The 15,376-nt window shown below is 44.3% G+C and overlaps 2 protein-coding genes across 2 annotated transcripts; both read right to left on the bottom strand.

Annotated features, from left to right (window-relative positions):
* Positions 1 to 1,565: 1,565 nt before the first annotated feature.
* On the bottom strand, positions 1,566 to 7,791 carry ube2z (ubiquitin-conjugating enzyme E2Z). Its single transcript, XM_037476180.2, has 7 exons — positions 6,893 to 7,791; positions 6,375 to 6,447; positions 5,918 to 6,105; positions 5,711 to 5,822; positions 5,068 to 5,180; positions 4,878 to 4,968; positions 1,566 to 3,431 (listed from the first exon to the last, which is right to left on the bottom strand). The coding sequence occupies exons 1-7, from the start codon at positions 7,336 to 7,338 to the stop codon at positions 3,249 to 3,251; spliced, it is 1,206 nt and encodes a 401-aa protein (XP_037332077.1). The 5' UTR covers positions 7,339 to 7,791; the 3' UTR covers positions 1,566 to 3,248.
* A 2,193-nt stretch (positions 7,792 to 9,984) lies between these two features.
* On the bottom strand, positions 9,985 to 14,075 carry atp5mc1 (ATP synthase membrane subunit c locus 1). Its single transcript, XM_037476227.2, has 5 exons — positions 13,955 to 14,075; positions 12,677 to 12,724; positions 11,654 to 11,734; positions 10,871 to 11,049; positions 9,985 to 10,397 (listed from the first exon to the last, which is right to left on the bottom strand). Exons 2-5 carry the CDS (start codon positions 12,713 to 12,715, stop codon positions 10,283 to 10,285), a joined length of 414 nt encoding a protein of 137 aa, XP_037332124.1. The 5' UTR covers positions 12,716 to 12,724; positions 13,955 to 14,075; the 3' UTR covers positions 9,985 to 10,282.
* Positions 14,076 to 15,376: the final 1,301 nt, after the last annotated feature.

The raw sequence follows: 15,376 nt of genomic DNA, 5'->3' as shown, positions 1-15,376 counted from the left end.
TAGTGGTCATGTTTTGGATCACAATAGCTTAAATGACTAAATCAAATATCTGATGAATAAGATGGATTTTGTGTCAGGGTTTTTTCAGTATGCTTTTATTTTGCAAAAGAAATCTACAATTGCATCATATTATTCATTCATTTTTATTTTGTACCTTTGAAAAAGAAAAGAAACGTTGTTGAAATGTTAAATTTTAACAATTTGTCTGGGAGTTGGGCCATTTTTTTCCTGCGCATCAACCATAGGAGACATAGCGTAATGTACAGTACCTGCATGTTGTGGAAGACACGTCGGTGTTTTACTAGAAAACAGCATACGTGGATGCAGACAAGACAATGATCCTACACTATAATGTACTATATTCAGTGCACTCATGGGATGTTGTAAAAAGGCCCATATTGTGGTTACATGTTGTTTGTTAAAAGTGGGTCTTGCTAGACGAAGATGTATCGTACAGCTCGAGGTACCTGCACACAGCAACGTGACTATTCATCTACCCGCCCTTTGAATGCAGAAAAGCGCCGCACTATCGCAGATTTGTAGTCTCATCCCATCTGTGCTTAGATTTACATGTGACCCCGTGGCGCTAAACATTTGCGTCGTTATTGTGTGAACGCAGCTTGGGATTGGGCCTTAGAATGTCCACAAACCAGAACCACTCTTCTTTGCCCCATTCCTCATAAACTAAATCAATGTCCAAATAGCCAGCTTAAATTAATCTGATGATTGACCTCGGTCTTCAGTCATTTCGGATCATTGCACATGCGCATCCCACTTCAAGAGGAGGGGCGGGGGGAGCTGATCACCGTAACCATCGTTGCAGAGTGGAGGTAGATTCGGTTTTCTTTTCCTCATAACCCGCTTTACTCAAACTCATGACGTTTTCCACAGAGGTCGAGGAAAAGTGGTTAGAAGCAGACCATAGGATGTCATTTTTTTTACTTTTGGAATGCAGCCTTTCTAATGAACCGCGCCCTGAAAAGGATCCGGCTAACTCACTTAGCTCGGTACAAGGAACGGGGCGCAGGTCTCAGAGACAAAGACACATGGGACTGACTTCAAGAACAGACATAACAGTTTAGTTACTTAAGATTATTTGAACGGCTAGTAATTTTGTATGCCAAATTGAACATTTTGTGACAGGCTAGTTGACTTCACGTGGCATGAGCCATTTAGTGTGGAGACAAGGCCTTTATGGATGTTTAAACATGATTATAGTGCAGATAGAAATGGAGAAAGGTAGGTGCAATCTGCCTTGCCCATAAACCCCAGGGATTGAACTGATGTCACCTGGTAAATGGTTGAGTGTGAGGGCTTTAAATGGCGTAAATATGAACATGTGGGACAGCACTTTACTGCCACCATGGCATGAAGAGATGTGATTTACAATTTAAGGTATTTCATTCTTTTTATTATCTAATTTGATGCCAATTCAGGCTCCTTTCTTTTGTGATGTTTTGCATTTTTGTCAAAATTGCTTCAATGTGAGGCTTCATAGGGGCTCAAAATGTCTGCCTGGTGGCCCAGCTGGTTGGATTTGGAACAAAAGACGCCAAGAATCCCACTAACAGCGTCAGCTTTTAATGACGAGACATTACATCACACAGCGCCGACTTCTTTTCTTTGTTGACAGTGGGTGTAAAGCTACAAGAAATACAAATAAAACACTACTTACATGTATCACAACTGAACAACATTTTATTCTGTGCTTAATCAGAACTTCTGTACAATACAAACATTTTTGCAGACCTGGAAAATGATGACTTCCATCAGGAGTCCAGGCTTTCTATAGAGCAGACGAGCCCTGCTTTAAGCACAAACACAACACAAACCAAAACAGGGACACAAGCTCACTTCCGTGCCAGCAAAGTTCAACGCAATCAAAGGTTTTTGTCATCACATCCATTGTGCTGGGAGCCGCCTCTTGTACAACCATTCTACAACGTAAAACAAATTTAAAAAACAGGAATGCCCTACACATTAGTAATCCCGCGCCAACGTCGGACCTCTGCCAGGAGAGGAGCTGGGGGTTCGGTCCGCTTTTCATCCACCCAAACCGCGGCGAGCTAAACGCAGACCGTGTCCGACCCCTCGCTGGAAAGCGTACATGACCGGTCGCCATTCGGACCCGGGCCTTGTGTTTTTAGTCCCTTTCTGACGCTGTGTGGATATCGGCGAGCTTAGCCATGGACAACTTCCTTCCACCAGTACCTCGTACTCACTTCTAGACACGTCATATCTTGTTTGTTTACAGCGGCACATAAACCCATGTAAAATATAGTTTTACACCTTGTTCATGTTAAACATTAAACAGAGGAGATATGTGTTAATTGAAGAGGCTACTTTGTGGATCCGGTCACCTTCAGGCGGAGAGAGGCTAGCTGTACCTATATTGTGGCGTTCTACGGCTTGAGATGGATGTGAACAGGTGGAATCACTTCAGCAACCAATAACACATTGAACGTGTGTGCAGCATGAGCACATCGTATCAAGAAGGACTTGGATGGGAAGTGATCTTAACCCCCGTCCTTTCGGAGTGTTTTCTGCCTCACTGCAAACACGTCCTGTGGTCTTTAGGCCCCCCTGTAGGCCGGGAGAATCGGGCCGTTAGCCATGAAAAAAAGCAGGCAAATTAATATATAGAGTGCAAAAAAAAGCGAGGATTGTATTTTTGTGGACTAAGAGGTGACAGTGCGACTCGCGTGGAGCATTGTGGAGGGGACGTCGCTAATGATGATGATGATGATGATGATGATGATGATCTGAAATCACGAGAGCCCAACAAGCCAAAGAACAGGAGGGGTTTCCAAAGTAAAAAAACGCAAAAGAAGCCCTAGTTTCAGCCCAACGATGAGAAGACGACATAACTGAAAAGGGGGGATAGGAGTGGATATAAATGAGAGGTGACATTTCTCTGGCTTCTTATGTTAACGGACTCACTGTGAGCTCACCAGCACACACTAGGAGAGCTGCTGGTGTCTCCTCGTGGTCCCAGGACGGGATTGCAGATCTTTGAAGGAGAGCCTGCGCTCCAAATATGTGCTCCCTCCGTCTGGCTCAGATTTTTTAAATCCCTCACACGGCTTCAGAGGGTCTCTCTCTGTCTGTCTCCCTCCCTCCCTCCCTCCCTCCCTCTCTTGGTTCCCTTCCCTCCCCCCTTGTCCTTGAGTTCTCCGAGTCCAGCACTGCCCGGGGTGTGGGAGAGTGGGGCTTGAGGGGCTTGAGGGGCTCGAGGGGCTCGAGGGCAGTCAGGGCTGGGAGCTGCCCTGGCTGTCGGGGTCTGTCCCCGTGGAGCTTGTGTCCGAGTCCGAATGCTCCTCGTTATGGTCGTCCTCCGCCTGGCTCTTTTCGCGGACCCGCCTGTGGGTGGCGCTGAGGCGGGCCAGCAGGCCCTGGTAGTCAAAGCGGCCTCGCTTCTCGCCGAATGGGTCCTGAGCGGGAAGAAATACAAAAATAGAGAGGAGAACCCAGTTTGGGCAAGCGTGTCCTTCGGGGATAGGGCCGCCAGGGAAAGATCCTGATCTGCTGTCTGTAGTAGGCCATGTTACCCATATTAAAGATATTCCTCATGTGTGCACAGGAATCCTAGGGGACCCACTGCTGTCCACACTAGAACGACTCTCATCATTGAGAAATACGATTCTGCTCAGTCAGCTGTTTAAACAAATAGTAAAGCAAATTATCTCTCCAGGTACAAGAGCTCAAGGGTGTTGTTGGTAAACCCTTGAACTGTAAGTACCGCCTTGAGTACCTTATTGCTTTTATAATTAGTGACCAGCGACATCATAGATAGTAAATAAATAGCTGACTTTCAGCACAAAATAGTTGTAGCCACCAAACGTTGTGTAACGCCTTTCAGTAGGCTGGAGAAAATAGTCCCCGTACGTGTGGCTGTTGCTATGCAACAGACAAACAGCAACACCCTGTTTGTTACACTAGCACCAAAAGTTTGTTTGCGATTAGCTCGGAGATCGACATTAATTTGTGTTTCACCTGAAAACTTCCCAGGTCTTCTGGCTACATCTCGCACCATCTCATTCATTCATTCATTCATTCACATTGGTCATGACGTCCAACTGGTCCTCTATCGGCTGGGAAAGCTCGTGTTGCCTGAAAACGCTTTCAGGGTTTCCGATCATTTTTTCGGAAACTGAAACGACAACTACGGGTCTCGCAAAATGTAATTGTCATTTTGAGTGCATACTGAAATGGAAAGCGCAGGTCAATGGAAACAGGTACCGTGCATCATGGCTCAATACAGTCCACCCCGTGAAGTTTCTTATGGATTCTGGAATAGAGGGTCTGAATAAGGCAGAGCTTTCAAATAGCAATGCGGGAACAGTTTAGTGCGGTGTTTACCCTTCCATTCCCTACCAGCTGTAAACCATGGGGAATATTTCTATTTTGTGAGTAGAATGTCCATCTAACCATTAACATTGCTCAAACAACTGCTTTAGTACAATGTAATATTATACAGCAACGGTTTTTAGTTTGCCTTTTTTTCCCTGAAGCATATTTTATTTAGAAAAATAACCAGCGTCATGCAATGTTCCCGGTGACACATTTCCTAACCTTCAGCCAAGCGGTTTATTTGCTGTGCACCACGACTGTTTGTCGTGTTTATCCACCACGCCTTCAGGAACACGTCGTCTAACATGAAACCGGTCGGTGGGGTTGGGGGACAGCTGCTATACGGCATGTCATTGTTGTGGTCTAAAGGCCTTCTGGAATCCATCTCACAGTAGAATCATGAGTTAGAATGAGTTTTTCCAGATATCATCAACATCATCATAAAAATGATAGCAGTTTGGGACCCTTTTAGTTAGACCTTCAAACGTATCGCTGACAACTAAAAAGTAAACAATACATATACACACCTGCATGTTCTGTCCCTGTAAATGCAGTCTCTCCTTGCAGACACCCTCGTAGAAATCGTAGTACTCCAGGAAGGACTTTTCCATCACACTCCTACACACACACACACACACACACGCACACGCACGCATCAGCTGAAAATAACCCAGAAGGAGGGAGAAGTGAGGGATCATCAACGGCGTCGGGTCTCACCACAGAGCTTCAGGACAGGGCACTTTCCCCTCCAGCATGTCACACACAGCCACCCTCATGGTTTCATGGCGGATGCACTCGTTGTAATTCTTACCGTCCCCTGGGTGGCGCTCCTGAAAGAAAAAGAAACGCACACACATACATATACTTCTTTTACAGGACTTGATTAATGACATCATTCCATTAAAAAAAACACAACACAAAAAATACACAACGAGTGGCTCATATATTTCTCCTCAACTATCCTGTCCCCAGAATTCCTGGTTCTTTATTTTTATGGATCTCCTTTTAGCTATTGGCCAAGCTTCCCTGTGCAAATTAAAAGCACAGTGTTAACCATCACATCCAAATGTCTTGACCCAGCCTGAGATTACAGTTGCAACAACGAATCAATCAAATTTGACACTTAAAAGAAGTGGCCACGAAAGTCAATATTGATTTTATTGAGCCGCACAGACAGCTCTATGAGGTTAAGTAACATAAATATCGACTGTATATGCGTTTTTAACTTGAGCTCACGTTTTACGCAGGCGGATTCCTCTCACTCGCTACATGTTGAAAATACAAACACTTTAGGCATTTAAAAGGTACTTTGCACACACAAACGCACCCACACACACACACACACACACACACACACTACCTGTTCAAAGCCAGGTTCATTGTGATAGGGGTTCTCCGTCATCAGAGACTGGATGGAGATGAGGACAGATGAAATACTCTGGGCTGGGCTCCATGCTGGGCCAGTCCATGTCCTATACACAGACACACACACACACAGACACACACACATTTTTATACCTCTACCTTCTAAGACAGCATCAAAGGAGAGAGGCGACGGCTGACTCACCCCAGGATGCTGAGGCAGACCTTGCCGTTGCGGTAGAAGTTGGGGTTGAAGCGGACGGTGTTGTGCCCGGTGGTGATGAGCTTGACCCGGGGCGGGTGGATCGGGTAGTCGGGGGGGCAGCGGAACAGGAACAGGAAGAAGCCTCCCTCGTACGGCGTGTCGAATGGCCCCGTGATCAGTGCGTGGATCTGTACAGGAAGTGGGGTTACAAAAGGGTTTCTTTTTTTCCCCCTACATTGTAGATTAATATTGAAGACATCGTAACTAGGAAGGAACACATGGAATTATGTGGTAAACAAAAGAATTTTGCTCAAGACACCTCAGTATGTTTCATATTACAGATTCTTTTGCTTTGATGAAAGCTTTGCACACTCTTGGCATTCGGGCCTTTGGTGGATCACTGTATATGCCATGTAGGTAGGAGACATTTGAAAGGGGGGGGTGCAGGGAGTCACACCTTGGTCATGTCTTGCGGATCAGGGACGACAAACATCCCCGGTGGAGGTTCCTTGTAGATGGACATGATATCTCTGCAGGGACGGACAGACACGGGAGGCTTTAGACAGGACGCCGGAGATGGAGGGAAGCTTATAGAACATCGATAATGCAATGTGCACTACTGCCAAAGTGTCACTTGATGAGTAGACTCCAAAAAAGGGTGAATGAATAATATATTTACAAAATTAAAATATAGAACAAATAACCCCTTCCTGTGTGCCAAAACCTTACTTTGTTTATAGGCACTATTTCTTTCTAACCCTGGAGGTTTTAAACAGTATAAGTCTTTAATATTTAAATGGAGATGCGTGTTCCATACCAAAGGGACGGTCCTGGAATCATTTTGGATCATGTGCCATTTGTTGTTCCAGAAACTATGCAAAACTACTTCCACTCTGGCTTGATACTCACCTCATCGGGGTGTGAAGATACCTGAAATGACACAACTGTGACAGTAAATGTTTCCACGAAGCCCACCTCTTTATCCTCAGGATGCACTGCTGGGAAGCCTTCTCGTTGTCCCAGTCCGTACTGAGGGTCGGGTCCCAGGATGTGGCGTGGATATGGGACAGGAGGTCTGCTCCCGCCACCCCGCTGAGCCCGAGCCCGACACCGGGTAGAACCGAGGTCCCGTGTACAACCGGAGACACGGCCACCACCGGCGGAGTGGAGCCGGGGGTGAACGCGTTGCCAAACCCGGTAGCGGTGACAGCGGCCATCGGGGGGGCGAGAGCGGATAGGCCACTCTCTGCGGCCGAGGCAAGCGGAGGGGAGGCCGGGTTGGCGCTGGCGTGAGCACCGCTGGTTGCCGGGTGTCCCGCGGGTAAAGAATTGGCCAAAGACGGCATCGGCGACGCTCCGCCAGCCTGTCCGTTAACGCCCGAGCCGTGCGCGCCCGGCTGCTCCCCGGAGCTGTCCGCCATGACTCGCGAGCTAACGAGCGCGAAGTGGAAACCGTTGGCGTGGACTACCGTTGACGTGCCGCGTCACTGCTAGCCGCTAGCTGCATGGAAGTTACCGCTGCTTGCTTTCGTTGACCAGCGGCATCAGAGAGCAGAGGAACGGGGTCGAGGCGAGGCCGGGAGACGAGACATTTCCTCCCGCGACATAGTGGCTACTTATCACTAGCTGAACGTCCTGCGTTTTTCCCCGAGGCCTCCAGAAAAGTATCAAGTACTCGAAAGAAACTGACCCCGTCCACCTCCCCGCGGCGTATGAGGCGGACCGTCCGGTAGTTATCGGCTTAAATCAATATGTCGTGCGAATATTTGTGTTTTCAAACAACCACATCCCCAACGATGCATTACCTCAACGCAACTTCAGGATGTGATTTCTTTCCGGTTAAGCTGCGCCGAAACGATCAAAGATGGTACATCCGGTGGGACCTTCAAAGTAAAGTCCTCCACGCACCTCAAAGTGGAAATGTTTCCAAATGAAAAGGAATCATTTTATTATATGATCAAAGTATGTATAAGTGTAAAATAACTTTGAACCAATTGAAATGTTTTATGTAAAACTGTGTACACTTATTTATTTGTCCTTGGATAATGACATGTAAATTGCAGTCACAATTTGCTATATAGTGAAGAAGAACAAAATGATATTATGTATGGAGCGTACAGGATGTTGCATTAATAAATCAAATAAATGAATTAATCACAGTAAGAGGAAGGAAAGTTTGAAGTCCGGGTTGGATTGCTGACATTTCCGTAGCTGTGTCTCAATTCCCAAGGCTGCATCCTTGTAGGACCCGGCCTTCGTAGTACTGGGTTGCGTCCTCCACGATCGCATTGGCTGAACTGAGGGGGCCTCTGAAGGTCTGGCCTATGGGGGGGGGGGGGGGGGACTTCCTGCTTAACTCTGCTGCTCCTATTGCCTAACAACCTGCTGCGCATAGAGAAGGTCATCTTATTTTATTTAGGAAGGCAGAGGAAACCATCCAATACTGTCAATAAAAACCAAAGCAGCAATGTATGCTGGGACATTTTTTTTTACTTGTATTGGATAAGAGCTACTTTAACTGTAACCTTTAGGTGTTACAGAATAGGTCCAAGCTACAGTAGCTGAATGTCACCACAATGTCACCACATTTCAGCTTGATGGCTCTATAAAACAAAAACAAATGTGTGACGTTTGCAGTCGACCAATGCGTCCTTAGGGGTGCAGCCTAGGGGGGGGGGGGGGGGGGGGGGGGGGGGATTGAGACCCCAGAATTTCTCACAACGGCAGGAAGTGGCCAGGCTGTGCCTGTAGTAGCGCACAGGCCTAGGCGCCCTCTGGTGGTCAACACCAGAGTAGCGGGTTGGCTGCCAATCACAACAGGACCGTTTGTGAGGACGTGTGGAGTTCTTTAGCCCAGAGTATTACATTGAAACGTATCGGTTTCATGGTAGATTGAGCTGAAATCATTAAACTAAGACATTAGTGCAGGTATAAAACCTGTGGTAAATATATATAGAAATAAAGTGATCTTTGGTACCTATGGGAAAATTAAAACAAAGCAACTAGATGTATCGCTGCTGCGTGACCTTCCTTCCAATGAAGCCGCTTCTAACATAGGTGACACTTTTTGAACCAATACAATTTGTCAATATTGAGTCTTTGTAGCACGAGTCGCATTTGTTGGGTGATCTGAGAAAATAGTACAAATCATTTAAAGGATAGCGGTTTAGTATTATCATTTCAATAAATTCAAGATTTTCAAGTTTGTTGATAATATGTTAAATAGACACTTATGCATATCCATACAGCTCAAAACATTTAACAGGTGCACTAGAGGGGCAACAATGAGAAAAACCCCAAAACAAGACCTGGTTTTGTATGCTACATTTCTCCCTCTTGATCCAACTGGTTTTCCACTAGTTTTGGCTTTAGTCATCACTGCTGGGAGCATGAGGCCATTTCTGAACCATCAGCTTGTTCAACTCCTCCAGGATGGGGAAGGAATCCCTGAACCCATGGTGTGACCCTACACTGGTGCAGTAGGTCCTGGCTACCTCGGGTCTCACGATGAAAGAGGATGCAGGATGAAGGAACCGATACAAATGAATGGCCTTCAGTCACCTGACCAAAACCTGGTAGAACACTTCTGGGACATAGTTTGAATCCCTCAGGTTGCCTCAGATTTGACATCTGGGAGAACATCCCAAAAGATATGTTTGGCATTTTGAGTTTTTATTAAGAGGCATCACCCTTTGGTTCTCAGGACATTAAAACAGTCTCAGGACAGACAGCTTTATTTCCCTAAAATTGAGTACCATTTTTATTCCTTTATTGCTTTTGAGCAGTGTATGATCCACACCTCCCCATGTAGTAGACATAAACTTTCTACAATAACCTAAATTTACTAACTTTGTTAGTGCTTAATGTATATTTATTAATTTACTTTAAGTTTTATATAGATTCCAAGTCCAAATTCTGATATCGTTTTTAAACTTACTTTGTCTCATTCAGGGCACTGAGCGGATTTAATTCAATTTAAATTGGGAATTCTGTAGGCCAAATTATAAAGGTCAAGGAGAAATTTAAAAAAAAATCTTTTTTTGGCAAGAAAAACAATACTGCATACATTTTTTAGTTATCCCAACCATTTATTTTGGACAGATTTCAACCAAAGTGAGACCTTACATGAAACTTTTTGAAAAACAAAAATAAGCGAAGGAACAATAAAAACGCACGATTGGAGATTTGTTAACCTCAGATGTGATTTCCCATTTATTTATATATATATTTCCTTGTGGAATGGCCCATCAGCTCATTCAGAGTTAGCATTCTGAAACATCTCCTCCCCCAAGATTGAGGGAAGAGAGGCAGAGAGAAGGGAAGGAAAAGTAGACTGGGACGAGGGGGTTCTTTGATGGAGGCGCTTTACATGGCGAAGAGGATGAGGAACGCCACCATCAGACAGAAGAGACCCATGGCCTCGGACAGAGCGAAGCCCAGGATAGCGTAGGAGAACAGCTGCTGCTTCAGGGAGGGGTTCCTAAGGAGGAGGCAACGGGGGGGGGGGGGGGGGGGGCGTTTAAGACTTTGTTTTATTCATTGACCGATACACATCCAACTGGCTGCACTGAGTTTCACAGAATGACCAACTATTCATTTCATTTTCCAAGAGAGGTTTCTGAGACATCCTGTAGTTTTACACATTGTTGGAAATTCATTTTCAAATCGCTCTGACGAGTTGCACAGCAAAAAAAGATCTTTGCACCTAAACCATGAAGTCATTCTAAAAGCAACAAGTTAAACTTCTTACTCAATAGCAGTGCAGCAACATTCTCCAGTTCCACAGCGTTTCATTCTATGAAACCAGTTACTAATCGTCTCTAATTGAGACTTGTTTACAGAGTGACACATTAAGCTATGATATTAGTGTTGTACCATTATATTGGGGCACCCGTTTTCTCTTCCCCTCAGAACAAGTAACAGCCATTTAACCACAAACAGGGCGAACCTTACCTGGCGTAGCCGATGATGAGGCTGCCAAACACTGTTCCGATTCCAGCCCCTGAGCCGGCCACGCCCACTGTGGCAGCACCGGCACCAATGAACTTGGCAGCGGTGTCGATGTCCCGGGAGACTGCGCTGGTCTGGAAGGAGCGGCTTAGGAGGGCAGACTGGCTGACTGGCAGCAGGGCCTGGGATACAAGGCAGAGGAGAACTGGCTGCAGTAAATACCACTGCTGCAACACAACTTTAATGCACTTTACTCATTCGATTTAGAAACTACATTTTTTTTACTGCAGATACAGATTTCCTTTGAACTATTTTGGGAATAGAAAATATCACTAGGCATTTGTCCCTTGAAAGTTTGTGCATCATGTTCTTGGAAAGAAGTTTAGCAACAACGGTATGAAACTATCCCAAAGCCTGGAAACCTAACAAAAATTCACTTTGTTATTTCAATATTTGCACAAAACTGAAAAACTAGAAAAGGTTTATTTAAATATTGGGTTTGCTATGAACAGTTGAGCACCACTTGTGGAACGATGAATAGGTCATAATTCCCATCAAAGATCTTTATTGCTGTGGAAAGTCATTTTGCACAATAATTGTCCCAAAGCTTGACCGCAGCATAATCCAACCTCTGTCAATGCTAGTTTTAGACTATGCTGCCAGTTTCCTTTTGGTAGAAATGACACCATAGCCAGTGAGATGTATTCCTCTAAATGTATTGTCCCTATGAAAGGCCAAAAAAGGGGAGTATCCAGATGTTTCTGTGGATAGAATCAAACTACTCACCTGCTGCTCCACTGTGGTTTCAGGTCTGTTGAAGAGGGAGACTGAGGCTGGCCGGGCGAGGACTCTGGACCCCCCACGCAGCTACAAACAAATTATTTAAAGGTTAGCAGTGCTTCAATTATGTGGCGCTCAAAATATAAAAACTACTGCTAACAATCTGAACATTTCACTTCCAGCTGAAATTAGTGGATTTGTATAAAAATTAAGGGAAGTGTGAAAAACGTGGGTAGTGATGGATATACAAATTGTTGTAAAGATTGTGCTGCCTTTAGTCCAAACTAGGAGGAAAGAGCATTAAGACAATGTAACAGTGCAACAGTGCACCATGAGTGGAAACATGGCGGCTTTGACACTCTGGTTCTGTTTTCATTTGAACTGAACAAAAAAACTACACAAATTGATAAAATCACCACAGTATCGATAGTATTAAAAAATATTGGATTCTAGATTATCCAATGTCTCAGCGTAAAACATTAAAGAATTTTAGAAGTAACTTTCGATACAATGTAGCTACACACAAAGCCAATAGTTGACTATCGGTCGAGATCCAGGCATTTTGGATCTCTGGTTTCCGGTCGCTCATAGTGGGGAGTTTTACAAATCAGTGAGCAGGACGGATCCTGCGTCCTCTTTACTCATTTAGATCTACACTGAACACAGAGTGGCACTCTGGGGATGCTTGGACTGTTCCGCTGATCGTACATGTGGAACTTTGTCCTCCACAGCACCTCCGACTGAGACGACCTATACGCTGAAGGGTCAGCTGTCACGTTCCTGCCACCAACTCTGAGACTGTTATAAAGAGCGTGACTGATTCTCAACTAGTGTCCTTGAAATAAAAACTGATGCCCAAAGCTTGTGCCTCCATTGAACTAAATGATGTAGGGATCTATTCTCAGAACCGAAATGTTACATTTCCGTTTCTGCAGGATCTTTTATAATGTACTTATACTCAGATTTAAAAAATAGCTTCACAATAAATATCAGTACAGTATTGCCAGAAAAGTATTAGAGGTGACATACCACAGCAGGCGAAGTGACGAATTTGGCGCAGGCGTACATGGCTGGGAGCTGGAGGGATGAAAAAGTTTATATTCAAAAATCTGTTTCATACACTCATGAATCAACTAGCAGATTCAAATTGACTGGTTTGAGGCCAAGTTAGGACCCAACACCAGTCAATCCGACTCACTGCAGCCCAGTACTGAAGAACTGGGATTCAACAGGAGGCTGGAGCTGTGGGCCATAGTTTGTTCTCCACTGCCCTGCAGGTCGGGCAGCTTGGGACGTTACTGCAGGTCCACAGCTCATGGGTCAAAGTACTCATCATGGTTGGTCTTTAATGGGATTTTAATCCATGGCAAGGTTAAAACTAAAAAGGGAATATCTTTGCAAAAGGTCAAGTCTAGCAACCAAGTGGATTGAGAAAATCCTGGTCTGTTGGACCCTGTCAGCTTTACCAGAAAAGGCTAATCCAGACACACTGACTCCTGAAAAGGGTCAACTGTAGATAAACCGATAGATATCACCGTGCTGCAGAATAAACCCAACCCCCGCAAACCGTGCTGTAACATATTGGGGTTCAGCACATTCACGTAAAACATTTAAACATATATTCTCGCCGGGCCAAGGTTAGCTCTGACGAATGTGACCCTTTTTTACAGAGTCAGGTTGACGGCCCTTCGGGTTAGCGCAGGAGCTAGGCTAAGCTAGGCTGCTAAGCTAACCTGTCTGCAGACGTGAAGGTCAAAAAAGGGCCACAGATTGTCATGTTGGGCCTACTAAAGCCAACACGGTTCACTCACCGGGTACAGTTAACCTTTAGCGTGCTCGAGTGCAATGACAGGGGGGGCGACACGACACCGTGGCTGTCCCGTGAGGATGCCCTTGTAGTGGTAGATTGATTCAGAGCACGGTAGGCCCACAGTGTCAGACATTTTACATTCAAGAGTCTAGTGAACGCAGCTTCGCCGCGCTGACGATGTGTAACTCGTAGTCTGCTCCGGCAGTAAAGTCACGAAGGAATGGCCGAAAAAAAGATACTCGTGTTACTACTGGTATTAAATCTGGCGCATAGGCGACCCAAAGGCACGCGCGCTAACTGACTCAGGAGTCACTTCTGAATTCATTGAATGGCCGACCTAGCTTGCTAGCTACAGAATGTTAGCAATGACAGCAGGTTTACAATCATTTCTTGAGACACATCCACTGAAGTTCTGAAATGCAACAGCCGAATGCATTAAAAACATAGACCTACAAGACTATATACGAAGTGCAGGACATACGAAAGGCAACCATTACCGGTTTGATACGGCTTTCGGAGGGTCCGGGATTAGACGCTTGCGCACACAGCAGCAGTCAGTAAATGTAGGATGGGACAATCTGTCACCTTGCACTTTATAAGATCAGCTTCTACGTCCTCAACGTCTATTGGTTAACACCAACCCTCCTTGATTCACTATTGGTTCATCACCACGTGACATTCGTCAATCTGCCCAAACGGAGGAAACGTTATTCAGGCACACTGTTTTTGATTGGCCAGGAGGTTGATAAGGGCGGGAATGAGAGAACGTTCATTAATTCTATTGGACAATGTTGCAGGAAATGACGAGTTTAGCGGCAGGCGCAAACTATAAAGCAACCTCGGAAAGCAGCATATCTAAACCGTGTCTCAAACTATAGCTGTGTCGCTAGGCTGCATCCTAAAGGACGCATTCGTCGACCGCATACGTCACTTCCTTTGCGACTCGGCGGCGACTCGCCTGTCCCAATCCGTCCGCTCCATATATATATATATACTGTATATATATATGGTTTTCTATATATAACGTATATACGTATATATATATACGTTCTATACTTCGCCGTGAATCTAGCCTATATATATTTAAATATAGGCTAGATTTATATATATATATATATGTGTGTGTATATATATCTATATATCTATATATATATCTATATATATATATATGTATATATATATATGTGTGTGTATATATATCTATATATCTATATATATATATATCTATATATATGTATATATATATATATATATATGTGTATATATATCATGGCGGCCATCTTGGTACGGTCAGCTTGCTCCTCACATTGTGTTGGTAGTGGTACATGTACTCTGTAATAATTTTAACTTGCTCAGTTTTCAACCGACTTTTAAACGGTTTGTTATAAACGTCAGATATGTAGTTATGGCACTTTACGTTATGACACGTTATAATTATTTATGTGTATGCAGTGTCATAAATACATCTCTGTACAGGGTGGGGATTTCAACATGCAGCATTTCTTGATGTATATTTGAAAAGGGAAATCTTGTACCTATTTTAGAACATTGTTCTATTTTTTAGAACATAACATAAATATTCATATTATGTATGCATTTATGTGTGTTATAACTACATCTATGACGTTTATAACAAACCAAACCGTTTAAAAATTAGTTGAAAATTGAGAAAGTTGGGGCTATTTAACCATAACTTCGAAATGTTGTTACATTTCTGGACTTATTGGACATTCAATATGGCATTGTAGCTTGTTTATACGTTCATTATTTATTGGTGCTACAAAGGTGCTATGACAATACAGTAAATTATTAATATTTCTATAATAATTATTGTCAATGACTTTCGGATACCACATTGCATTTTAAACCAATAAACCTTTGACTGCTTAAATGCAGCCATAGACCTTCATACACTTCCT

Source organism: Pungitius pungitius, chromosome 12, assembly GCF_949316345.1.
Source record: "Pungitius pungitius chromosome 12, fPunPun2.1, whole genome shotgun sequence".
NCBI classification, from domain to species: Eukaryota; Metazoa; Chordata; class Actinopteri; order Perciformes; family Gasterosteidae; genus Pungitius; species Pungitius pungitius.
The sequence above is the reverse complement of the archived record's forward strand: the minus strand, read 5'-3'. Positions and strand labels throughout refer to the sequence as shown.

Coding starts and splice junctions, on each gene's coding strand:
- atp5mc1 (XM_037476227.2), bottom strand. CDS start 12,715: ATGTACGCCTGCGCCAAATTCGTCACTTCGCCTGCTGTG. Junction 11,050..11,653: donor AAACCACAGTGGAGCAGCAG/GTGAGTAGTTTG, acceptor CTTGTATCCCAG/GCCCTGCTGCCAGTCAGCCA. Junction 10,398..10,870: donor CTCATCATCGGCTACGCCAG/GTAAGGTTCGCC, acceptor CCTCCTCCTTAG/GAACCCCTCCCTGAAGCAGC.
- ube2z (XM_037476180.2), bottom strand. CDS start 7,338: ATGGCGGACAGCTCCGGGGAGCAGCCGGGCGCGCACGGCTCGGGCGTT. Junction 6,448..6,892: donor TGCATCCTGAGGATAAAGAG/GTGGGCTTCGTG, acceptor CCGTCCCTGCAG/AGATATCATGTCCATCTACA. Junction 4,969..5,067: donor CCCTGTCCTGAAGCTCTGTG/GTGAGACCCGAC, acceptor GTGTGTGTGTAG/GAGTGTGATGGAAAAGTCCT.